At 40.9% G+C, this 27,692-nt stretch overlaps 1 protein-coding gene and 1 long non-coding RNA gene across 3 annotated transcripts in view; one reads left to right on the top strand and one right to left on the bottom strand.

The window, feature by feature from the left end:
- Window positions 1–294: 294 nt before the first annotated feature.
- Window positions 295–4,200, bottom strand: LOC122417341 (uncharacterized). The gene is made up of 2 exons (XR_006262274.1): window positions 2,911–4,200; window positions 295–2,588 (listed from the first exon to the last, which is right to left on the bottom strand). It is a non-coding gene; the product is annotated as an uncharacterized lncRNA (long non-coding RNA).
- Window positions 4,201–4,794: 594 nt separating this feature from the next.
- The window catches only part of Ddr (discoidin domain-containing receptor 2), an 83,871-nt gene continuing 60,973 nt past the window's right edge, over window positions 4,795–27,692 (top strand). For both annotated transcript variants that reach the window (XM_043430382.1, XM_043430381.1), the window contains exons 1-2: window positions 4,795–4,892; window positions 20,158–20,389. In XM_043430382.1, coding sequence (XP_043286317.1) covers window positions 4,813–4,892; window positions 20,158–20,389 — 312 coding nt within the window. In that variant the 5' untranslated portion in view covers window positions 4,795–4,812. The remainder of the gene's footprint in view (window positions 4,893–20,157; window positions 20,390–27,692) is intronic.

Here is a 27,692-nt window from a genome sequence, read left to right on the forward strand (position 1 = left end):
TTTTATTATTTTGAGTTCCAATATGCAGTAATCAAATTATTTTTTATCCTCGGTCCAGTGCCATTTGCTTCGTCGAAGGGTTCAGTTGCTTAAAATAAATGTACCCCAAAATTTCGGAAAATTTTGAAAATTACGAAGATTTCTCATCGTTGGAAATTTAGTCATAAAATATGGTCGTTACGTAGATTGACCTCTGAAATCTTGGAACTCCAAATCACTGTGCCAGCAGCGTACTTTTTCCCGTCGGATACAAATTTTGTTTACTCTTCCGGTTTAGTAAAAAGAAGCCAGAGGTGTTTTGACCCGTTCATTCCCCCAGTGACATGTATTTCGGTGCATAAAACATTGATACATGAACAATACGTATGCAGAATCATCCATCTATTTTTAAATCCTCAATATCTCGAGAACGCAGGCATCTATAACGTAAAACTTCAAGAACGAGGTAGAAAATAGAAAATAAAAGGAAGCAAGGAAAAGAATCTTGTCGAGATAGCTTGCCGCGTCAACTGCTCTTCCTACGTGTACTTTATCCGGGAGAGAACGAAAATGTGAGAAAAGGGTAGGAAAATCGAGTGAGCGCAACGAAGAAGGTCGGCGGATATGTGCTGGAAATATATAGTACGCTGTCGTCGAAGCCATACTTCATCTAGAGCTATTTCGCTCTTGGCGATCCAGCTCCACGAACCGACAATAACTTCGTATTAGAAAGGGAGTGACAGTTCTTTCCTTTATTTTTGGTAGATGAACGAATGTAGTACCGCAGAAATAGTACAGGAGTTTTTCCAGTTCTGTCACTCCGAGGCAAGTTTCTACGTATTACTATTTGTAACTTTAAGATGGATCCTCGAGAAATAGATATTTCTGACTACTATTATAAATGGCTTGTAAGCTGTCGGAACAAAATTATCCGTATTTGCTTGGTTCATTGCACTTCCAATTCTTTCCAGCTTAGTAGAGTTACTCGTAGTAGATTTATTGAATGTTATGACAGTTGGTAATTTTCTAAGGCATCCGGTACTCAGGAGATCGATTAACGATAACAGAGCTTGTACAAACATTGGAAAAAAAGCAATGATACTTCAGACACTAGCACCGTTTTAACGTCCTCTCTTCGAAGGGTTTCACCAGCGTTGTATTCCATAATAATGGTCCTGAACACGCAGTTTCTTGTCGACGATGAATTAGCCGAGAACAGTCTACCCAGGAAGTCCAAGGTCCCCGAACGTCGTAATAAATGCAGGTCCTTCATCACACTTGCTGGACTGCTAGGGTTCCATTGTACCAAAGCAAATGAAATGTCAGAGTGGCGCGATGAATTAACAATACTATCTAATAGCTCCTATTCAGACGCAGATATTCCAGTGGCTAAGTTGAATATGCGTGGTGCATGCAGTGAAAACGGAAAACGACTAACGAAATGAGAATGCATCTCGTCAGTCGGAATATTATGGAGTATTGTGTTGCTTCGTTGACTCGTGACTAGCCTTCCACGTTCAATTATTCCAAGGCTATCCCCGGACTGAAGCTGCTGTTCTTTTTCTTATGCTAATTCGTTATAGGCGAGGCGAGTCAAGAAAGACTTGTGATGTTCTTGCTAGGCTTCGGTGATAACGTGCTTTTCCACTATTCTAAAGGACCCAGGCACGTTTTGTTTTTCGACGATCATATACCAGATGGTGCTTTATATTATTTTCATTTGTATGATTCACTAAAAAAGCTATAAACGAATGTATCCATTCGGCTCTGAATGAACCGAGAGTACTTTAAAATACCTTCGTACGTGAGCCAATAACCAGAAGATGTGGGGGTGTCAAACGAAGTTGCATATGATAACAAATCGTTAGCACAGTGTTCAAGACTCGTCGCACCCTTTTGCACGGAACAAAAGTTGCCTCCGTTGAGTAGACGATTTCTCGTTATATCCACTGAGACATGGCTGCTGTTAGCCTCTGATACTGCAACATGAGTTAGCACGAGTGAGTGGACCAATGCTCGTATGTACGAAACCCCAGGCTCCACGTTCCCGCAGGATAATCTGCAAGCTCTGCGCGAGAGCTGTGAGCAAGAGTTCAGACTGCGGTTCAGAGCTGCATGCTACAGTATCTTGCGTTTATAAGCATCTAGTACGTACCCTGGTATGGTCATATGTGGGTGTGCAATGAAATGGAAATGCATACGAATCGTTGAGGAGGCAGGTGTAATTAATTCCGTCCTTGCACTGCTCCTGCAGGTTTAGCAACGAAGCTGGATATATAATATTTCATTTACTTCATACATGCACTGATGTATGATAGTTAATTAACCTTTAATCCATCTCCCTCTTTCTCTGTTTTATTAGATTTTTTTCTCAAGCTACATGTAACTTTCATGAATCCAATGTCTTTCGGTTCACTCCATACTCATTTGATCGGAGTCTCGAAAAATGTGGAAAAATAATTGAAGCTAACCCGGACGCCTGAGGGGCTCCCCTTTGAGCCAACCTTGCTGCAGCAGAGTACAATGAGGATACTGACGTTGTGAAGGGTGACTGCAAACCCGTTCAAAGTTAGCTCCTCGCAGTAATATCCCGGTGTGAGCCGAAATGACTAAGGATGGAAAACGAGTAAGTCAGTTGTGCGGAAAATTGTATGCTCGTGTAGATACAAGCGAGCGAGATACAGAAAATCTAACAGAGACGGGACCACACTGAGTTGGAAGTAGATGCTCGGGTTCGCTTTTTCGCAGGCCTCAGGCTTTCACGGCTAATCTCACGTCCGTTGCATTCTGCAGTTTTGAAACTTTCCTATAGGTCCACTCCTCCAGTACCGCTCCTGAGTCATTTCTCCTGCATGCGAACCTGCACCCACTTCAACCGGTGTGTGTGTGTGTGTGTGTGTGTGTGTGTGTGTAGTCGTGTTATATACGTACCGTGCTTGTGTTCTGACCTCTCGAGTACCGTATGTATTCACCGAAACGCCCGACGAACCAAGCCGTAACCGTTGCCACCCGCGATGTGTAGTTTAAGTGCCACGACTAGGACCAAGACTTAGTCTGGACTAAACAACGCTTCTGTGTGAACTCGGCAATTTATCATGGCCTACGTCCAACATTTTCACTGGAAACCATCCCCAGGCTCGCTAGGTATACCATCCAGTGACCCTCACCTTTCCTTTGGACGAGAGATTCTAGGACGTCTACTAAAACAGTATGTGGATGACGTTGTTTTAGCTCTTACTCGGATCCTCAACTTTCACACCCCAATTTCAGAGTCCGTGTATGTATAATTGGAAAAAGTGACAAATCAGGATCTTCGACTCGTTCCTAATATAATTTTCAAGTTTCTTCGACTTATTATTTGTATATTTGTAGCCTTCGATTCATGGACTTCACATGATTCGCAGTGACTAATTACCAGATGGGCTGACTCTCACATGCTGTAATAAGAATAGAAAACGGATTTCACGTTCATCATGATTTTAATTGAGTAGATAACACAATCTGTGATCTTAGTAGATCACTATACTTATCTCGTAGATCGCGTACAGCACAAAGTTCAAACATCCACGTGTTCCTGTTCACGTTTACGGAGAACCATAGGAAGGCGTAACTACGAGGGTAAAGCTATTCAAATGAAGAAAGTTATTCGGCCAACGTTTCGAGAGCGATGCATCCTGGATGTAATTTTGAAACTATCAATCACTTCCTCAGCTCGATTCTAAGTTACTAATCTGGTCCTTTGATCTTCCATCTCTTTTTTGTGCGGTTGAGAAATCTCGCCATTGTAATCAGACAATGTGGAAATCTTTTACGACTTCTTCTTACCGTTTTCAATCGGATGGCATGCAAGCGGAAGAAACTTTTTTTAAGCAGGTACAGAGGTGCCTTGCAATTGATGAATCGTTATTCGTTATCCGGACAAGAAACTTCCAATTTGCCAACGTTGATGGATGTTTTATTATAATATTGTCCAGTTTGCGCTCAGATATCGACGTTAATGAGATGATGGATGATCCTCGAGTCTAACGTTAGACAGAAAGATTGATCTGGCCCATAGATAAAAATGCAGATTCGTCAAGCTGTCAGGTCTCCTCGGCCACATCTTTGTTCAGAGAATGAAAATGCGGATGATGCAGCGCTGGTCGCTAACGTCGTCAATTACCCCAACAACTTTTGCTTTGGATTCTTGCACTCCGTCAAAATTTCTGTAGTCAAATTATCCTATTGTTCGATGCACACGTATTTGAACAATTTTTATTTCTTTACTGGCTTAGCCAAGCACAAACTTTCTATAGGAACAAACTCCCAACAGACGATAAAGGATCACTGTGTATACATCCATCGAATGATTCACTCGAGAGAGAATCAAACTGAAAACCAACAGTCAGTTCTGCCTTCTCTCCACTCGATGCTCCACGTCCTCTGTTGATAGAGAATTCGTGAAATTGGTGAAGCATACAGTCGCAGAGATAGTCCTGCAGGACCCAGAAGATACGTAGTTGTGGAAAGACTAGACTTCAACATCTGCTGTCAATTGCAGCGTAGCTTCCAGCTAATTTATACAATGTGCAAACGGTTTGACGTTATCTATAATAGTTAGTCATGTATGGGAAACGGATCCACGGCGACAACTAGGAGTTTGTTTTCATTGGGAACTTGTGGCTCTCCATTCAATTCAGTTATTATGTATTCTGTTTAGCGCCGTGAAAAGCAGGCCAACAAACACTTGCCAAAGTCGCGCACTAACCAAGCTTTTGCACGAAGGCCTGCAACCCCAATTTTGTGGCTGATACTTATTTGTTTGTTTTAGCACAATGCAACGCACCACTGGGTATGGAAAACGGTGAAATCCCGAATGAAGACATCACCGCCAGTTCCATGTACGATCCAAGTCTCGGGCCTATGCGTGCCAGGTAAGCTTGCTCCACGGCTGTATTAATCTCTGTCTTCATCAATGAATTTCATCAAACGATCTACACACAAACAATTACATGAAACGTTGCTAAGAAAATTTCACGATTTTTCCTCTCATTGTGTCAAACACCGTAATTCACGCGCGACATCAAGGGTCTCAGGTTTGCTAGCGAACGAACGTTTCAAACCGAGGGTTACGACGACCCGACAAATTACCGCCAATTTCACGGGTATTTCTCTTCACCTTGGCTTCCTGAACTTTTCACGGTATAATACCTGTATCAGGAGTATACACTTGGCTATATATCGCTGTATCCTTCTTCCGAGGAAGCCGGAGAAATAGCCCGCGATAAATCTGTATTAGACCATGTACATAGAAGAGGGAAAAGACGACGAGGAACAAGACTCATTGGTAAAGTGCTTCTGGAAAATCTACTGGTTCAAATTTTTCAATGCAGTCTCAGCGCATTTGGCAGGAAAACGTTTCACCAACGGAGCTACTTGCAAATTATAGATAATAACGTAAATGGAATTGTAATCAAACAAATCTGATGCAAGTCCAGGTATTTTTGAAAACAGTAGAAATTTATATTCGTCCCTTTGATAAAGGTTTTGATAACTCGGATCATGTGATTCGCATAATACAATTTTATACCATTCTTTATATATTATTCATTGATCTCGCTAGAATGAGATGAAAAATCATTAAAAGTAGGAGCACTTTGTGACAAATCTCGAGAAATGACATCAGAATATCCGGTTTTCGGTCGCTACAAAAATATCTACATGAGTGAAAATCCATTAAATGTTCAGGATCGAATTAAAATGACTATTGTTAGCCTGATTTTGATATGGTACTGAATTGAAACAGAACTTCCGGCATCGGCCTCGCGATGCTTTTATTCCTGACATTTTCTGTCGCTTCACAGAGATGGAGCGCTTGATTCGCGTGGGTCAACGCACTCCAGTTACATTCGAATAATTTAATATACTTATTAAATTATTCACTTTAATCCTCACATAGAAATATAAATAAATTACTTTTTATAAAGACAACATTTCTTGTTGAATATTATTATTTTTTCGGATGTTTCAAATTGGAATAGACATGGGTATTGAGTGCGGGCGTTAGGAGGACTCGCTGCTAGAACGGGATTAATGTGAACCGTTATCAAAAAAAGTGACGAAAACCGATAAACAAAAGTATAAAAAAACGGAGGTATTTAAGGTAGATCACGTTCATGGGATCGTATTTTATGGATGTCTAAATTGGATTGATATCTACTTTCTAATTGAAGATGTTATCACTTTAATGTTAGTTATTAGATCAAAATTGTATATACACTATTTTAACTTATTTTTTGGTGAAGAAATTACAAGCCACTAATTAATCAGGGATCCATCACTGACTGAACCCGAAATTTCATTCGTCCCTAGCTAGAATACTATAGTTTTTTAATGTAAAAAATCGCTTTAGAGATCGCTAAGGGAAAACACAAAGGGAAATGGATCAAGAAAAAAGTATTAATAAAAAGACAGAAGGCTATGACAGGCCCAAGCCAGGAAGAAACAAAATGCCGAAATAAGCAAATGTGAAGTTACGAGTGCTCATTTTATCAATTTCGTTCAATCTTTAACGTAATATTTCTGTATTACTAGTAAGACAATCGTCTCGGATTTTTTCCAGACCTCCATTATATACTTATTGTTATCGTGTACTCTTTCATGAACTTCGTAAAAAGCGTTCATTCCTTATATGGGAAGATAAACGAATTTTTACCCATAGTCCCTATAACCCTGTGTATTTTTCTTCATATTTAAACACGTTCATCTAAATAACTGAAATTATTTAAAACTCTGTGTAAATTTCGACACTTTCTTGAGAAAATCGTTTCGTGCATGAACTACCTTAACAAGCTTCGTGCATCGAGCACTTCCCGTCCAACTTTACTGTACAAAGTGCTCAGTCACAAAAGTGAATAAGCACAACATATAAAAATAGAAAAGTGTAGATGAATGCCAGAATTTTGCTTTGTCTAAAAATTTATTGTTTATAGTGAAAAAAAAAGTTTTTAGTCCTTGCATCATTGGGAAAAATATTTGGCCAACTGGAGAGCCAAAAATCGATTGCTTGTGTCAAATTACTTTTCCCTGGCTACATCCACAGATCGAGCCGTTCATGTCATCTCTGTTCTCTGTGCTTCATATTTGTTTGCTTGTTTGTTTGTTTGTTTGTTTTTTTGGTCGCTGTTGGTTGTTGTATCATTCTCGTTACTCCTTTTATGAATTCATGCCGCGTAATTTTATTCATACATTTATCCGGCAATTGGACGATCGGTGTTGTATCCCGTCATTCCCGTACGTTGTCCACCCTAAATTTGCATGAGGCACGTGCATATTTCCTCGGCTCGTGTGCACACATCTATTGACCCAAAATCCGGCAACAATATAGGACGCGCGACCGGCATCTGTGTCAAGCTTGAGTTATAACATTTTGCATCGTCAACGGACAGCAAAAATCGACTACCAAATGGGTATGCAATATTTTTCCTCTCCGCTATTTAATGGCCCATTACAAATAATATGTTGATGGATAACGCTTGAAACATAAATTTTTATCTAGAAAATGGAGTTATTAAAAAAACGAAGGTTTATGATACCAAAAGGTAAAATTTATTGAAAAGTGCTTCATGCATCGGGTCGACACGTAAATATTGTAGAAAGCTTTCGCCTTCGATCCATTATTTCAACTTGTTCAGCTTTTTATTGTTTTTTTCTTTTTTTTTCATAAAAATGTGTGTCAAACGGTGGCTGAAGGAAGAAGAATTTTAATTTTTGTAGGTTTCTTTTAACATAATGAAAATATGTCAGTAGTCAAGTCAAAATGTCTAGAATGAATTATAAAACCTTGAAGAAAAATTTGAAAACTTTCATGCCACTCAACATACAATAATTAGATTGAAGTTTTCTATTTTCTGCTAGGGAGCAAAAACCATGGAGGTTGTAACTTTTGTAATTTCACAAAAAAATTTACAGTATACTCAATGTCACGTAGCGTTTTTCGTTTCCCTGGTACAACAGCCAAGAGAAACAGCGAATAAAAAAAACACGTTCTCGTCGTTCTTTTCTTATGTTTGTCATCACTTTGGATGGAAAAGTGTAAAACGAAAAGTAAAACTTGAAAAAACAAACGCCCTGTAGGCGGCAAAAATACACAAAACACTCGTATTTTTCATATTTACTCACGCACATGATACACGTATGTGAAATTTAAGGAAGCTGAGGTGCATTTCGTGCTGTCCACACTCTCATACTTTCCTCGTTTATTTTGCTCTAATTTTTTTTCCCTCGTTCTTCTCTACAAGCTGCATTTGCTTTTCCGTCGTACTCAAGAGCCTCTCCCCTCGTCGACTGTTTTCGTTCTTCTCAAAAAATAATGTACCTCGAACATAATACGCGCCCTTATGCTCGTGCATGAAGAGGTGCATTAAAGAGGCAGGTATTACACGTGTACTTCTTTGTAACGGTACGCCCAGTGGTCCTCCTTTTTTCGTTACAATCCTGTCGCTGAGACCATGAAAGTTTTTCTCCTCTGCATGGCTCATACTTTGCGATGAAACACGACAAATGGAAGAAGAAAGGAACGGAGTACACATTTTATTCATAATACGGGGCGAAAGATTGCGTGGAAAAAAATAAAAAATAAAAAACAAAGAGAAAAACTGAAATCATGAGCTGAGGTTGTGTCCTGATGCCGTGATGAAACAGTGCGCCAGTTTCGCATGGGTCAACGTATGTATGTGTCCTGTTTCTTGTAACACTGATTTTTTGCAACGGGTTTTACATTGACATGAGAAAAAGTTGGTAGGAAAAAAAAAGTATCTAAACATTTCAAAGGACGACGAAATATTTTCTTTGTTCTTGGAAGGCCACGAAGGCCTCGGAGCGTGAGAGTGCAAGGTGAAAGATTATTTACATTCATCTTCAGGATAGTGGATTTCACATTGTTTTCAAATTCGGAAAAATATATATTTTCGAATGAGAAAGAGAAATGAAATATTCCGCCAAGTATTTTTCCTACTTTGCAGTATTTATTTTCGGAAGCAAATACGACGCTGAAGAATATTCAAACGGCTGATCCTAGAAGAGCATTCACGAATTTTTATCGTTCGGTCAAACAAGTGACCTGCACAAAGTCAGCGGTCAATTGATGGTGTTAAGGCATTCCGAGCGATTCAAAGGGAGGTTCAATCGCTTGGAAAATAAAATTTTAACGCGTTTAATTTCGGCCGAGCGATCTCACCCTCGTGTAATCCACCCTCCTGTTCCCTTTTTTTACCACACGCGGCTCGAGTCTATCTATGTTTCGGCCATTGCAATACTCTCGCCTCACGAATCTCATGGGGATGGTGGAATAGAAGAAAAAAAATTTGTTTCCATTAAACCCGGAGAGCTCGGGCTGAAGCGTAAATTGTGTACTTACCAATACATGGGTTTTCTCACGAGAACTGAGAAATACCATTTGAGTTACCGATCGTCCTGACAATTCTTTCCATCGCTCATCCTGTTGATTCTGTTCAGAAATTATTACTCATTTATAATCCTAAAGAAGTAAATGTAATCGAAATAGAGTTTGAAGACATTGGTCCGAGGCAGTTTGATCTCGAGTATAAAAAACTCAATTTCAAGTACGTCTTGTCTTCACCGTTTGTAAAGTCTCTTTTTAATACGTGGCCTCAAGACGCCACCTCGTCTCCGGCTAGATCGATAGTTAAAATAATACCAGCTGTAAAATTGAAGATCGCGTTTGAAGTTCCTCATCCGGTGATCAAAGTCCCTTAAGGCTAGTTGCCAACTGGGCTACAAAAAAGTTTATTCCGAATGGAACAACCCATATCCACGATTAGATCTCCGCATATAGTGTGGCAGCGATTTGATATAAAAGAAAATGGGCCACTACTGGGCTCGCGTGTGTTACTAGGTCGTTTAAGGTAATGGCCTCGACGCTATTTTCTGGCGTAGACTAACCTCCCTCCCCTTGCCCTTATTCTTCCTTTTTTCTTACTTGCCGGCTTTCTGCCCCCAGTTTCACGTAGAACACTCGAAAAATCAGTAGAAGTTCTACACTCCACTCAGACGCAACGAAGAATCACACCATTAACTCTATTGTCCCCTCTCTCGTCATTGACTTGTTCACGTTGAGATTTTATCTCTGTACAAACACGTGTGGCCCCGCTCACTTCCGGTCACCGTATGCTCGAGATGAGCCCTTATCTTGTCACCTTTTTCCCTGGCCCTACCGCCAATTAATTTTATTCCGGGAATATTAATTTCACAGTAAAATCTCTTGTGTTAATGGTGCGAACCTCCGTTCACTTTTTTTTGTAATTCTTCCTCTCTTTGCCTTCCTCGCTTTAACTCCGTGACTTTTTCGCTTGCAAATAGTCGCCCTCACATTATTCGAGTACGATTGTTATTTTCCTGAGCCGAGATAATCAAAGTAAAGCTCGCAAATATTCCCCCCTCTTTTTAGCTGAAATCACTCAGTTCCCAGTTTCTCTGAAAGCTTATTTTCATTTCATTTATTTTTACTTCATTTTCATTCAATTTTCCAATCGCAGAATATACTTCAATTTTCAATTAACATTCCAATCACTCCAGTAGAAGCTTCGAATATGTAAAATCTTGAAGTAAATTCAGAAATTTAGCAATCACTTATTCAGATGAGACTCATTTTTTAAGTAAAGGCTTCCAACCGCGACTATGGAGTTATGAGACTCATACATATTTAAAACGAAATGAAGCATTACAGTAATGTGCGAATAATTCAAAGTGTACATAATAATAATCAACGATGTGGCAACGACGAGAGACCACCCACCGAGACGCGATAAAGTGCTCGTGTGTCTACTGCTTTTGCGACTATCCACTTTTGCACGACGACACGACAACGACGTTGGCTTAAGACGTTTTACCTTCGTTAAATTAACATCGTCGTTAGGCTTTATCTGGGTCACTGCACACAAGCATATCTATAAGCACATGCCTCTGAATAAACTCATAGAAAGGCTTACATAGCCGTGAAAAGAGCTTTGAGTAGTGGCTGTGACAATTTTTCCAATTGCGTTGGCAAGTCTGACAATCTGTGTCACTTGCGATCGCTCGAAAAATATTGACGACGTCAGTACAGGGAATCTGGCCACAGGAAACGAAGTCTTTGGCACCAAAACTTGTATCCTTTCATACTCATGAGAGAAACGTCATTCTTATCTCGCAAACCTAAAATGAGAGCTCCCATATTTGATGCCAATCCGTTCATATGTCATGAAAATCAAACCTCGAAGAAATATTGTAATTCCTCATAGCCACGATGATCCGGGAGCACAAAGAACTGGAACACCGAAAATTCACCGAGTATTCTCCCATTTATTTTCAATAAATTCAATGAAACATCGCCACATCAATGTGACGGATATCGCCCGCGGTAAATAATACACACCTAACCAGCTCGGCAGCCCCATTCGATGACTTCGTCCATATAACTGTACTTTTCGGATATTATTTTATCGAAAATTCATGTTCGCATGTGCACTGTTACGTACGTATAATAGAGATAGGAGCATATAAGAGCGGACATCCTTTGCTATCACATTCTATACGAGATCGTTTTTCGAGACTGTATACCGGATATACGATATGGCTATACATACACCGAGGATTTCTAAGGCCCCCAGCCCATTGATAGATGCGACACATATACGCCGGATGAATACGTATCGACAGAATACCCGACTACACGTGTCAACGTGCACAGGCAGGTGACAAAGAAAAGGCCTTAGTGGAGTGAACTTTGAGGAGAAAAGCAACAACGGTTACGACCTTTTGACCAGCACAGATAGACGCGAGCACATCCGCAGGTTGGTGGGTGATAACGAAAATCTATTTCGTTGCTTCGTCCACTGGTTCGAGCCGACGAGACGGGGTGGGTGGACGCCGACCAGACCAAGTCAACCGTGTGAATGCTTCTGCTAGTCGATTCGATTCGTGGAAAACGTGACACTCCGAATTCTCGGTTGCTGGCTTGTATGAGATTCGAGAATGCGGAAGTATATGATAAAACGAGGGAGAGTCGCATCAACGAAAGAGAGCGAGAGAGAGAGACGAAGTATGAGACAGCTGAAGGGGCATGGAAACTCGCAAAGAAAAAAGGAAGCTCGGGATAGTAATGGAAGAACCCTCGAGCACGGGGGTAGATACTGCTATATAATGGAGTTAGATATCGTCCCCAGACTCTTCCGATATCTCCGATTCCATAACCAAGCTTCCCCAACAGCTTCGGAAATAAGCTGCTGTGGGAACCTTGACATCTCACCTCGAAACCCACGTAGATTTTCAGCATTCGTCAAACCTGCTAATTTTTTGTTATACTGTTGGGCTGTAAGTCTTTCGATTATGTGTAGGAAAGCCCCTGAGAAAAAATTGTTTTCTCAATTGTTATATATTAAAAACGCTAGGACATCATAAATCGGCATATTCGCGTTACGAGAGGGCGGCAGAGCTCTCGTAGCAGAGATTTGCTTTGAAATCGTTCGTTCTGAGCTATTTTCCTGACTGATCAGAGATCGGAGCTATTTCCCTAACTTCTAGCACGTGACCGAGTTCGTTTCTTCTTCATTCTGTTTTTCGACGCGAAATCCTTTCTGAGAGGATTAAAACACTTCCTACCACGTGAATTTTTTAATTCTTTAAGAACCAATCGAATGATACGTGTGATAAGTTTATCTTTGTGCAGGAAGAGTTACTGAAAAATTTATCCGAATACCAAGAAATTTAGAAAAGTGACAGAAAACGCATTTTTTGACGTTCATGTTGAAAGACTGCGGTTTGAGAAATAACCACTTGCAATAATGTATGCAATTATAGGGATAATTATTTGGATTTTTTATTGTTTCTTCATCATGAGAAGGTCGAATTTTTAACAATTTGCAGGATTTTTGGTTTTTTCTTATGGAAGAATGTCATACGATTTACTCGTGCGAGGATTCTCACAGTTTTTCTTTCACTAGTGCTCTGGATGCTTTTATTCTAGATTCCAACGGAACAGAATCATGTTTGTACGTATGGTGACAACGAGACGAGGCCAGCGTAATGCTGTTTATGCCTTGTGACTTCGAAACGCACTTTCTTACAGATCGCACAGAAATAGTTGAGTGGAAAAGAATTTTTCGTACGTGTAACTGTATCGATTTTTCGACGATCTTATAAGACTATTTTTAGTGCAAGTACCAAAGTATTTTCGCCCCGATACGAAGAGTATTTTGAGAACAACTTTTTCCATAATCACTCGAATTTTAAAGTTCAGTTAATGTACAATTTCGGACAAATCCATATTTAAAATATTCTCCGAAGAAAATTCTTTATTTCTGTTCTAGAGGGGAAATAAAGTCGATTACGTACGTCCACATGCCATGGTAACTTGATTTGAAATGAAATATTCCAGGAAATCCAGAAGATATGTATAAAAAGCAATTATTAAAATGGAAATTTTCGACAACAAATCTATCGTCCTGACAAAATTATATTCCTCAGTTAATTATCGAAAGGTTGTGAGATCAACGTAATAAACTTATCTGTAATTAGATGTTTTAATAGATATCTTTAAATTGGCACTCACGGAAATTCTAGGTCTTCTAACGTCGGTTAAAAATTAAATTGAGTCAATACTCATGCTTGTTAGCTCGTCTGTAAGATTAAAGTTGAGTCTCAAAACTACCAGCGTTAACAGCAAGGATAAGTCTCACAAACGCTCGATCATCTCGCATGTTTTTCTTCCATCTTTTATATCCGCCATTTCTCCCTTTTGTAATCGTCTTTAACATCGGAATTACCGTATTATGGTAAAAAATTAATTAGCTTCTTGCCTCTGCTTCGTGGTGCACGTACCTGTGAAAGATAATAGAAGCGAACGTTGGCGGAGGATTACGCAGGAGGGGGATGCGTGCTAGGTGTACGAAGTTCACGTTGAATATGAATATGCTTCTGGCTCTTTTATACTCTTGGCAAAACTGCTCAACAGAAAACAAAGACCCAAATTCTAGCTTGCCATTCGATTTTTATCATTTGAATATAAATTGGTTTCATGGAAAATAACACATTCACAGGATCTCGTGATCTAAATATATAACTCGTGCAGCTAAATTTCTCCTTACAATTTCTTCTTCAACATTGACGAATCTCATATTCCTGAATTTGTCACCAATTATCGCTAATTTATAATGAAGTTTCGTCGTAGCAGATCACAACGTCAAGAGCCTTGTGCTCGTTAGTTGTAAGTGCATTTGAGTATTCCACAAATGTGAATTCAATAATTTGATTAATTATTATGATTCGTCGCAATCACATTGAAGAATTTGACGGTGAATTCTTGTGCGATATTAGAAGTTCATTCCTCCGTTTAGGTTTGCTTCGGATCTAATGAAAATTCGTTCAAAAAATAGAAAACGATGAATCAAAGAGTATGTAAGTTTGACAGAAAACATGCATCGTTTCTTAAGTGATCGACAGAGATGAACTTCGGACAACTTTTGACTCTTATGGAGTGTGTAGACTCACTGAGTTCTCACACAGTCCCGAGTAACTTATTAAGGGAAGGTCCTGCTTTAGAAAGTAAAAAAAATCGATTGTTTTCGGGAATGTTTTCGGTTAGACGAAAATAACTCAAAATACCTAACTTTTCGGTATAGTTTCAAGAGTACAAAAACATTTTTTAATGCGAGAAATACTAATATGTACATGGTTTATGCGCAAAGTCTAATTGTCGAAGTTTCTCAGCTGCGTACTTATTGTAATTTTCGTAATTTGTTTTTCATTTTCATATATTTTCCTTCTATATGAACATATAAAAACCCGAAAAAATAGTGAAATTCTATATTTTTAGCGAGTTTGAAAAAAAAAGCTTCGAAAGAAGAATATCACTTCAATGTGCTGTAAATATAGAATTTCGCAATTATTTCGGATTTTTATCGGTATAGTGAATTTTATTTCCGTCTATACTAAAAACATTCCCGAAAACAATCGATTTTTTGACTTTCTAAAGCAGGACCCTCCTTAAGTGGCATTTTTCCTAATATTTCTTCATGATCTCTGACGCAGTTCTGGATTCCTGTTTTGTCACAAATACTTCGTAATATATTCTTCATATCATGGCAATAGAAAAAATCTGTTCTGCACAATGGTTGTTCCATGAGCCAGATTTTGATGAAACCAAAAGAAGTTAATGTGTCACAACAATAAAAGCGATGGAGCCATTGTATTTTAAAAGAATAGCTTCCCATCAAAGTGTCCAATCGGTACAGATTATTTTCCCTGAACTGACTTACCCAACCCAAAAATTTCAGGCCGTTAGATTCAATATCTGGGTTGAAAAATATTTTGGATAGATTTGGATGAAGCCTGGGACTGTGATCCGTACAAATATATGATTCTTTACCAGAGTGAAAAAGATAAAGTTCGGAATTCCGGGGGGTGCTTCGCATTGTTTCGAAACACGAACGGATGCCATCCGAAACAATGCAGCTCAGTTGTGGAAAATGACCGAACATGGCACAGGTGGCGGAGAGAGAGTCCATAGAGAAATGCACCAATCAGCTGTGTGTGTCAATGCACATAGCACATCGCCGAAATTCACAAGCATACATAGACAAAATCCATGTAAAAATACACACACACACACACACACACACACACACACACACACACACACACACACACACACACACACACACACACACACACACACACACATATATTCACGAAGCACATTTGATTCTGGTACGTGTTGTAGAGCTTTATCTCCACCTCACGTGATTTCGGATGTATATGAAAATATGCCCTTGGCTATATGAATGGAAGCATTGAGGCAGGACAGCGTTCGATGACATTTCACAACGATTTCACAACGATATGAAACTTCGAGGTTCGGTGACGTCAACGTTTATTCAATCGCTTGAAATAAATCCTTGCATGGGATGTATACTGTATTAAGCGGTTTCTATACATTATTTTTCCATCAACCGTTTCCCTTCACAGCCGTAAATAAAAGATATTTCAATACTCACATGTCTGAATGAGTGAATGAGCGAAAATATCCAGATGGAAAGTTCCGTCAGTTATGAAGGTACGAGTGTGAAAAACGTTCGTTTTTAGAATTGCTATTTCAATCACTCTATTTTTGTTGAAAAATTTCAAAACTGAAATCACTAATACCAGCACCGGTAAAGAAAGATTCGTTCAATGGCCCTGAAAGTTCAAATAGAAAGGCGACTGATTCGAATTAAAGGAAAATAAACAAGATTATAAATAAATTTTATCATCAATTCATTCTAGTTCAGACAATCTTTGTCCTTGATCCGTACAACGAAGTCCCATCGATTCGAGATCCGGGATAACATTGCCCCCCCTTCCAAGACATCTCAATGGGCTCATAACTCTGTGGAATAGATAAATTTTTCATTTTTATTACTTCTCTGACACACGAAATAGCTTCTCATACGAATAATGAAAGATTTGATAAAAACTATAAGCCATTTTAGGAGCTCAGAGCTATTTCGATGACTTGCAAATGAAGCGATCCAAGATCCCATGCACGTAGGAATCTCTAATTGTTGAAACTACCGATAGGAAGTTTCCTCCAATTCCATTAATCTTAACCATTCGAACAATAGCCAGACTGATAGAAAGATATAGAATACACAGGTGAAACAATTTACACGGCTATATCTTACTAAAACTGAACGGGGTTATCTCGTACGAGTTTGTATATCGATTCGGACTTGACTTCGCCAATTCGAGCTTAGTCTTCGGTACATACAATCGCTATTGTCCCTACCTCGTACCTTTTACTATTCGTCCAACATTTTCTATCCATTCCTTATTCCCTGTCCCCCTCGGCCCAGTCTCCCAGCCGGCATATCCCATTCTCTCGTTTCCCTCGTCTCTTCTGCTTGTATACCCCATTGTCATATAGCTTCCATCGCGCACCCCGAGCTTTCATCCGGATTGGAAATCGTAAGCATCCTCGAACGCGCGTGATCTCGCGAGCGCAACTCCTAGTTCGCTGTTGCACAACTTTCATGGGACCATGAGGACGGTAACACAAGATATATAACATTGAAAATACATAAAAACATGTACGTATAGAGCGGCGTCTTCGAAGCTCTTTCTCTCTTTCTCTCTCTCTCTCTCTCTCTCTCTCTCTTCCTTAACCGTGTAGATTTTCCTTGCTCATTGTACACCCAGCATGAAGTACATGTACACTGGATACGTCTCTTTCTGTTCTACGTGTCCCTTGCTCCCTTTCTATATGCAATTTCCTTTTCACCACGATTGCGCCTCGGTCCGAGATTTTCCTCGGGTTGCCTTCAAATGAAAATACGTGCGTTTCTAAAATAACTGAGAAACGTAGACAAACAAAGAGAAATGGAAAAGTCTTCACATCCGAGCGGACGAGTTGAAGTTTGAAATTGCGAAGGATATAACAAAATGTAGATAAGAATCGAGGCTGATGCTGGTTTAATCTGAAAATAATCTAATTGAGACTCGCTCTTTTAATTGCTTTTTGTTTTTGGATAAACTTTCAGCAAAAAGCGTGAAACTAAACAAGCTAGTACAACAAATGGGATGCACACACTGTTTCCCCATGTCTGTATTTCGTTTGGAGCTATACAGTGTGTGCTCTTGACGCAAGTAGTTTTCCGCTCTGTGGTCAGCCGGTTTTCTGGAATGTTCGTGGGGAGCCTTTGTTGCGAAAGTGCAAACGAACCACATTAGCCCTCTCCAGCTCCAACTAATTTCTACAATCCTCCTGAATTATTCGGGTGATTGAATAGTTAGAGTTGGTTAAATTGTCGAGGCTGTTAAATGAAACGTTGCCAACAGTTTGGGTGGCAAAGTGATGAAATTTTTCAAGCCATTTGAGACTCAGGACGATAGGTGCATTAGGAAATTGCACGATCATTATTGAAAAGACCGAAGAGCCTCGCGAAAGTGGAGCTCAGGGATGTGTAAGTTCCGAGGACCTCGAGAAATTGAGCTTGCAAGCTCCATGCCGAGCCTCAAAGCGTCTTAACGTGAAAAAATATTTAATAGCGTCATTATAACGAGATGTCAAGATTTCCGATCGTAAATACGGTACGAAGATGGCATATCGCGCAGCAGTGAAATATGTGTGGCTTTGGGAGTCACGGTGCCAAAACGCGCGCACGAGGCGTATGTCATGACGTTCATCTCGTGACACTCGAGCTCCCAGTACACGGCATGTGGTAGTAACGATCGTCGTCATTAGCAATGCTAATGCATCTTTCGTCTCTGATGAGGCGCGGTTTAATGCGTTCTCTCTGTCGCTGGCTCTCCTTGTTTAGATACGTATATACATTTTCGCCCGGAGATACCTGATGGTCGAGCACAGGGGTGAAGCCTCTAATATGGTTTCCTCGGGTCTGCGTCCCTTGCCCTTTCACAATCCTCCATACCTTTCTACAGGCCTGAGTACGTGCCGGGCCGAATCGTAAGGGAAGGAAACCCGCGAGAAGCAGCATGGAAAAGCATGCTCGTTACGACCTTCTGATTGAAAGCATTTCGTCCAACGTATACATGTATATATTTAAGCCTCTATGAATAATTAGCTAAATGTCAAAAAGCTGCAGATTAAGTGGAACACACAAAGCTGCTACGCCCTTTACCTCCTCACCCATTGATACACCGCCACTGTATCTCCTCGCACTACGTCTAGTCTCTATCTACGCTCCTTCGCTATCTCACCATGGCCCCTCCGTTCGCCATCCCGATCCTCCTCTCTCGCCCATTTTCTCTTCCTCTCTCTCGGAGCCTCTTTCTCTCTCGCGCTGTACGTCATCCTTGCAGCTTCCGCACGATGCATTTCTCGACAACGTTCTCTCACACCGTGTTCGGACACACGGACTCCGATATACGTGTACATACATATGTACGCGAACAAGCCACAGCATAATAATACACTACCGGAACGCTTCCTGTACACAGGTAATAGTCGTTATCGTAAATTGTGGAACAAGATCGAGGTGAAAGCGCGAGCCTCGTACCTAGTTTGTAACCATTATCATTAATTATTACTCTTATCATTTTAACTATTATAACTTTTGTTATTATGGTGTATATTAGTGAATCGAATTGCTAGGAGAACAATTATTAAACGATTGAACAACGAATCTTTTTATTAATTGGCTTGTTTCATAGTATCGTTATTTCCTGATCGTGAACAAAGACCCGACCAGACCAATCATAACTTCAATACACCGTTCCAATTATCTCACTCTAACGTTTAAAAAAGTCTTCGGAACTCTCTTTCTCTCTCTCTCTCTCTCTCTCTCTCTCTCTCTCTCTCTCTCTCTCTGTCTCTATTGCTCAGACCTACCAATAAATACATTATTTGAAAAGAAGATCGATTCACGTGAACACGACGATATTCTAAAGGCTCGAACATTGCGTAGACACAGGTTTAATGCCTAATTAACCAACCACCCTCTTTGTGTGCTTTGCGTCCGTCTATTGTCCATTACCGACAAGGCACAAATGACCTTTTCCCTCTCATGCTCTCTTTCCCTTAACCTTTCGTAGCATGTTAACGATACGAGAATTTTTACCAACAAATATACTCGGTTTTGCCAACGTCCCGTTTACACCGATGTGCTCAACGAGTTAATGCCTTGACAGCGGTTACGATATTTCCGCATAGAAATGACCGTATAACCACAAAGTGCACTCCTCCCATAACTGCACGTCACTGTTTATACATTTATACATTACACTCATACGTGGCTCGGTTTCTACCTTTAAATAACGCAAAACACGGAGACGGAAGGATTAATTTACGAAGTGCGGTGGTTCAACTCGTACCATGTTTTATTCGCAGGCTGATTAAGATTTTCTCAAATCTGTACGGGAACGTTGTTAAATCATGGAATTTGTGGGATTAGCGATTGTCAGGATTTTATGTATTCATGCGCGTATATTCCGTCGTGAAAAGGCTTTGTGCTACTGAATATTACAAAACCTTTGCCAGTCTCGAATCCGCGAATGATATTTCGTTGGAAATATTAATGCTCGTCCGTGTCTAAACGAACGATGTTCTAATTAATAAAATTTTTGTCATAATTTTTCATAATGTTTTTAAGCTTTCTGACTAATTACACTTTTCGTTAAAGCCACTTTTTCATACTGCCATTTCAGACTGCACATAGACAAAGGTGGCGGTGCTTGGTGTCCGAAAAATATGGTCACGAAGGAAGGCAAAGAATACCTGGAAGTGAATCTGCACAATCCTCGAATTATCACGTCAACCCAGACGCAGGGTAGATTCGGGAATGGCCACGGTGTCGAGTATACCGAGGAGTACTTCATCGAATACTGGAGGCCGGGTTTCAACAAGTGGGTGCGGTGGAAAGATCGACGGGGTATGCATGTAAGTTCTCTTTTATCATGTGTCAGCTATTTTGAACTATGCTAAATTCTCTCTCGCGATAGGGATAGATTCGTTTTACGCTTATTCGTGGCTCATTTGAAGCTAAAATAGTACCTGAAAAGATGAAAAAAAGATGAAAAATTGGATGAATATCGAAAAAAAATTGTATTTCGAAGTGAGATCAGAGCGAATGAATTTGATCGAGGCGGAGCGAAAAATGGTGGCACATTTTAGCTATATTTGTATCCGCACATAGCGATGCGAGAATAGTGAGAAGAATTGAGCAATAAAAGTGTTGCGACCTACCGACGGAACTTCCCATCCGGCTGAAGCTAGCGAGAGAAGCCTTCGTAGCAATCGGATTTAAGCAGAGGTATTCAAACATCGAGAGTAAAGATACGAGTTGCCTCGTATCTTTTTCTCCGTACATTTACGATCTTCGTATACTCTTTACACCCCAGTCGAGCGCCATTCGGTGGAGAGCACCCCATTGTCACGGAGATTTGCACAAAGTGCGAAACCCTGGAATCCGTACACGCATACGGGAGTGCAGTCAGCGGTGGGTAGGGAAAAAGGGACGACGAGGAGGACGTAAAAGCTCCGGGGGGAGCGTGTTAAGGGGGTTGTGCGAAACGCAGAATGGAAAAAGGGGATTGGACTGTAGATACGCGTCGGTGGATGTAGAACGGTTTACCTAGCCTCAATCTGGCACGGCATGTGATCTTCCGAGCTCTATATCCTCGTGCTAACTTCGCACTACCAGCAGAAATAGCAGGAGCCCCCAAACTAGATCCTCCTTTATTTTCTCTCTCCTTCTTCCTCCCCCTCTCTCCGTCTTTCGCGCTCTCCTTTCCTTCGCTGCTCTCTTCCCTCTTTCCCTCTTCGCAGCATTTTTTCAACCCTTTTCCTCACCCACAGCAACGAGGCGAGCTTACTTTGAATACGGTACACCGGTGCGGCGTCCCGTTATCGCGTGCCGTACGTGACTCAAGCTCTATACCAGCATTTTACCCGGCTGTCGAGCAATTTTGCTGTGTTGCCTCAGAGAAAGAGACTCGCCGAGAGAATATGAGAGAAACCCGAGCACAAACGAACCGAGAACAAGGACGAACGAGCAAAACGAGACAAAACGGAGCAAGCGATAAAAGAGCGAGGAAGAAATAGCATTAAAAAAATGTCCATTTTTTTTTCATTCCCGACGATTGCGCCGCGGAAAAAAGATTATTCTTCCCTTCTCGTTCTTTTCGTGCAACGTTCGTACAGAGCTGCAATTAAAGTTTCATCGTGTCAAAAATTACACACTTTCTCAACGACCTAACGTATGGCACGGAATCGCCAACTTTTATTCCGTCTCTGTTACGCTCCAAAAGCCAACTTCGTTACACGTCACTTTCACTTATGAGACTGGACATCATTTTCTCATAATAATACTAACTGACATTGACACGATAATGGTTGAGGCCACCTGTCCATAAATCCCTCATCAAAGTCCGCTAATGAACGAATCGGAAGAGAGCCCTTTTCGAGAGTCCATACCAAGGAAATTCCCCTCACGATTCGAAGTTTCTTCAGCGAACTGTACCACCCAGCAGAACTCCATTAAGTTGTTTTTAAAAAACCAGAGAGCCTAGAGAATTGCTTCGTGCAGTTAAGAATTATTGTCTAGGTGTCCGAAGCGATCCGTGGCTAAAAATAGGAAGGAAGACTGACCCGAGCGAAATAATCTAGTGTATAAGCGCCATGGATGTTGTTTGCCTTCACTATGTTGTTGTAATACCCAACGGAGGCGTTACGTTCTATGTATACAATAGCAGGAACGACTGAATTACGAAGAGACACGCGAATAGACGAGACGACGCGCTAGCGACTCCCCGCATAAGATATCTAAACGCGTACAGATATATACGATCGTAGAAATATATGTTGCTTTTCCCTTCGCAGCTTCTCACCCTCCTTTACCTTTACTACTGATACACCGGCTATGCTCCACGGCTGTTGTATATTTCGTACACAAAGCGTCGTGCTGTGTCCGCGTTAATGAAACACGTCCAACGTTGGCAATTGTCCCACCGCAGACGGACGGGAGAGCAGCAGCACCCTTCTTCCTTCTCGCCACCCCGTTCCATTGCAGCATCCCTTTTCTATCCTTCTGCGCCGCATCTATATCCAACCAGCTTCTGCTTACCGGAGTTCGTAGTCCCTCGTTCTCCGGAGCTAGAACGACGGGCACAATCTCCTCTCACCAGTCTTCTTACTCCGTCCTAGTGTGTGACTCCAGAAATTCCATTCTGTGTATCCGTCAAGCCGCGGTGGTGATGCAACTTGCCCATCTTTCTCTCTCACCTTCTCGCCCATACACACCTCTTCCATCCATCCCCCTGTGAATTCCAATGAGACAAACTGTCGGTCGGTCCGTTATGTTGTACCAAAACTCTGGCAATACTCCACGATAAGACTCGATGGCCCATGCAGGCTTGTAGACGTTTCAGAATTAGATGAATAACTACCCCCACCCACTCCCTAACCTTCCTCATCATCCGTTTTCTCCAACGTCTGTTTCGTACAAGACTACAGATTAATGATCCGAGAATCTACAAAGTTAGTCGAGCTGAGTTACCTGTTGGTTGTACAAATCCGATCGTCAAATTACGCTAAAAAAGGGCAGCCATTTCTCTATGGCTTACGGTCCAACGCTTCTTTCTCAGCTGCCTGTTAATAGTTTTGAACGCGCCGATTCTTCTGGAGGCTACTTCGTTGTAAGCTTGAGACCATTCGCATAGCCCTATGAGGATCGCAATCGAAGTTAAGAAAAGAACGAGTTCTCATTGATTGGACAAAAATAATACCGGAGGTTCTTAATTTTTCATAAAACTTACTATTGTTGTTTCGTTCGCATCGAGAGATGACGCAGAATTTCAGGTAATCAGATGAGGAATTCGTACTTTTTTTTGTACATCATAACTGAAAAGTGTGTTGGGCGCACTATCGAACTTCGGGGTTTTGATGCTGTCATTTAATTCGCCTGGTGGTTCGTCGTTCATTAGGGTAAAGTTCAGTTATTTTGTGCACAGCTTCCTGACTTGTACAGATGGCGACATGGCCTGACGGTTGACAGATGTGACTGAATAGCTGCGTAGAAACTGTGAAAAGAAACTGATTAGTTATTCACCTCGTCGATTAGTGTGTGCGGCAGTTCACTTCAATTTCAGCCTCCAGGTGTGACTCCCACGTCAAAAGAGCCAATCATTCGCCGTGCATGAACTGTTCTGATGCACTGAATACCAACAAAAGCATATATTTCGCGATGCGCGACGTTCCTCATTTCGCAGCTCACGAAAACCACTCGGGGATCATCTAAGCATCCAACTCAAGAAATTAAAGGGGATTTGCATTGTTATTATTGTAGGGAAGGACGGCAGGCGTGGCCTGGAACTCGAGATCCACCGAAATCCTTGCCTCTGTGCATTATAACAATCAACACGCCAAGGCAACGATAAATCCCAAGAGTAAAAGTTCGAGACAGAGCCGGAGGCGGACCGAGCGGGTTGCGGATTGGGCTCCTCCGGGTGCGGAATTTCTATTATGGAAAATATTGAGTCAAAGCTGGAACAAGTATTTACGCTGCCAAAATCTCCAATCACACAAGAATCGGTATAAATTCTACCTTCTGGACTCGTCGGTTCTAAAGCATTACCGGGAATAGTAATTTTTACTCTTTGCATTTCGGAATGCAGATTAACTTGAATCTACGGAAATAACTTTATGCGATGACCGCAAAAGTGAATATGACGAATGAAAAACTTCATAAATCGAGTAATTCGCGTATAGCTCACATTTCTAATTTAACTCGCGAAATTTCCCAAGGGTCCATCGTGATAATCCCTCCGTAGCGATGTTCTTTTATCGTCTGATAACTCTCTGATAGATCACTGAACATCCAGTCAATTGCCAGAAATGACCGCGCGGGTTGCCAGCGCAGGTGGAGGGTGGAGGAAAATAGTAGTTTCCATAGGAGTAGCATGATCGTAGGCAAGCCAGAGCCGAGCGTATCGAATTTTAATCAATCACCCATAGGGACAGCCAATTTCAAACTCAATTAACATATTCATTCCGGTGGGACGTTGAAATGGGCTGGATTCCCGGCGCTAGAACGCCTTTTCCACTTTCAGCTCAATTCGAAATCATGCACAGAGTCAGGATCTCAGTTATATGATGAGATATCAGAGATAATCGACGACAGGATTTATGTTCATCACCACCTCTTGGCGTTACATCGTTTTCTGCACTTTGATTACGACCACTGATAGTGCAACGGCGACCTGTAGCAGTATTTTACAAAAGTTGAGGAACAGCTTTTTTGGGGATCATAAAGACTTGCATTGTTGTTGCTTTAAGGGGTTAGTTGTCATTTTCTGTTATAAGAACGATCGAAAAATTTATCCGGAATTATGGAAGTTTTTCGATACTCCATTGTCCCGTTCAATGATCGTAGAGTTTTTAGATTTTGTATAAAAGATCCTTGAATTGAGAACGAGGGAGTCAACGACATAAATATAATCCATCAGCCGGATGTGTTTTAGTACGGTGGTTTTATCATCATCGATTGGATAATCCAGAAGATCGCAGTGAATGACGATGACTTCCCTAGCCATCGATTGATTTATCCGCTGATAAATATCCCATAAATTCCTCCATAAGCTAAAAGATTTCTGTGATGCACTTCCGGGTGCCATCGCCATCAAACCTCTCAAAAGCCTTTGGCATGTATCGACGGATTAAGGATTATGGGCGACGAACGTGGACATGCTATTAGCGGATTACCCTCACGGTCCGGAAGCAATTTTCCTACCTCTACTTTCTTTTTCATCGTCGCTTGCTCATCACTCTACGTATTTTGCAATCCTCAGCTTCGTTACCGCTAGATTCCGCACTTTGTGGCCATTGAAGTTCCGGACTTTATCGACTTCGATTAATTTTATTAATGTGATAATGTATCATTAAGAGAAAATTACATGCAGCGACTGAATAAGTGAAGTGAAATTTACTCAAGTAATACAAAACCTTGCTAGTTCAAATAATTAGAAAATTATGTAGTAGACAGCAAACATCATTAGCAAATGCATCGAATTAAATTGGAATCGAATAAATTGTTTCCATTCGCTTTATTTGAGAATGTAAATCATGTAATTACAATTGAACAGTATCTTTTTGTCGTATCGTCAGAGATTCAGTGTACTTGATCTTGAAGTCGGTAAAAAATGTAAAAAATTTCTCGTTTCCCATATTTTTTTCTTAAATTGACGTTCAGGGGCAGAAAATGAAAAGCGTACGTTGTGCTATTGCGTGGAGGGAGTCGTGAAAAGTTGTTGAAATTCTCTTTTTCAATGAAACTTTCATTCTCTTGTCGAACGAAATAGTCGTCAGAATCATCAGAAGCAGTATAAAAGGAAGGATAACAAAAGTGCCCCCAACGTCAATTTAAACTTTGCGAGTCTCGAGGAAACTTTAACAATCGTTGAAAACTGGGTGGTGAAAGGAAAGGGCTGTTTCCGGGTGCTTCATATAAATAGAGAGATGTATAGTTCACCTGCTGCACCCTGATTGTTTCGAGGATGGAAGGATTCTCGATTTATTTTACGTCCGAAATGACAACGACAACAACGGCGACGTCGATGTAGAAGACGGAGAAGAAGTAGACGCTGCGAAGATATTGTACGTCAAGTATTCTCATACGAAAACTCCTCATTCACTGAATCTCCTTCCTTCCAGAGCTCCGAGAAGTTGCTTTACGTAGGAACAACATTATCGTGCAACGTGACTATCCCAAATGAGGTTGTCACGGTGCATCGTGCCGCAATGAGTCCAGTTCACAATTATCTTTGCAAAAGTGACTGTTCGAACAGTGCAGAGCAAGATGGATGAGCATCCAGAAATATCAGACCAGGCATCGTTTATGAGAAAATCTCACGAAAACCACAAGTGCAAAAAATCCACGAACGTCATAACCGAGTTGCAGAGGTCACTTCTGCGCTTAATTCTCGTTGGTTTTTCTCTGCATTTCTTTTCCCTTAAGCTTCTATAACGAGAGTTCATTTTAGCTGCGTTCAAAACTACGAAAGAAGAAGCTGAGCATCAACGTTCTCAAATTGAAATCATAATTCGCATCAGATCGCAAAGAGCAATAACAATTTCGGTGACAAACAAATTAATTATCCGGTAAAGTGAAGTCAGAAGGGACAGTACGACGAGTACAGCCCTAAGACTCGTCCTCGTTTAAACCTGCAGAGTGGCTCCAAGTAATTGCGGAAAGATCCCGGATCATCACCGGAAATGAAACGTGAACGAAACCAACGATGTTTGGGTTCTCTCTTTTCTCTCCCCCTCTCCACTCTTCTTGTTCTTCTGCCATAAGATCTTGTCATCTTTCTCCAGCTTTACCACTCCCTTTCGTCCTCTTTTTCTACCCCAGTGCCCGAAGAGCTTTTCTCCCACAGTAGAATTCTTGGTAAAATTTCTTCCGGGCGACGACTAAGATTCGAGTTTACCTCGCGAAAAGACAATTACGCTCGACCCAGTAACCCAGGAAACCTTTTCCAACATCGTTGTGTTTTGCAGCTCTCCTTCGCGACGCTAGACATAGATCAACGCTTCTCGAAAAAGACAGTCCTCAGGATCCGTTTCAAACATAAGAAAAATTCTGCATTAAATTTAATCAGTTTTATTTTCTCAGGGTTACACAGCCAACAGTTCGTCCTCGAGTCACCCTTGAAATATTTGATTATAGGATTTATTTGACATCGAAATACAAGCAATATTGTGTAACGGTGCGACCAAATGTTTGAGAAATGTACGATGAATGCCAGGGTGCTGGGGATAGCGAGAAAGATGGGAAATAAAGTATAAGCTAAGACGTAGTAAAGGCGAACACAGAAAACACTTGTCATATTTGTTTTCAAATCACAGTTAAGAAGTTTCGGTAAAGTCGATACAATGTTGTCATGCAAAGCCGGTCCACGTGGTTTCTACACGACCACGAGGTGAGATGAGTTTAACAAAATGAGGATGCCCTATTTTTAGCTTATGCAAGTTGTCCCCGCTTGGACCAATCGCTACAATGAGTTTTCCGTGAGTTTGAACTATTATTTAATTAGAAATGAAAGATGAGCGAAGCAAAATGCAATGAGAAAGATTCCGAGTGTGCGGAACGTGTGTATGACATCGCGATCTGGAAGAACGGTCAGGGTGTTGTTTTGAAATTTGGGTAAAAACCAACTCCTTCAACAATTATTTTGATGCCTTTTCA

Source organism: Venturia canescens, chromosome 10, assembly GCF_019457755.1.
Source record: "Venturia canescens isolate UGA chromosome 10, ASM1945775v1, whole genome shotgun sequence".
Taxonomy (NCBI): Eukaryota; Metazoa; Arthropoda; class Insecta; order Hymenoptera; family Ichneumonidae; genus Venturia; species Venturia canescens.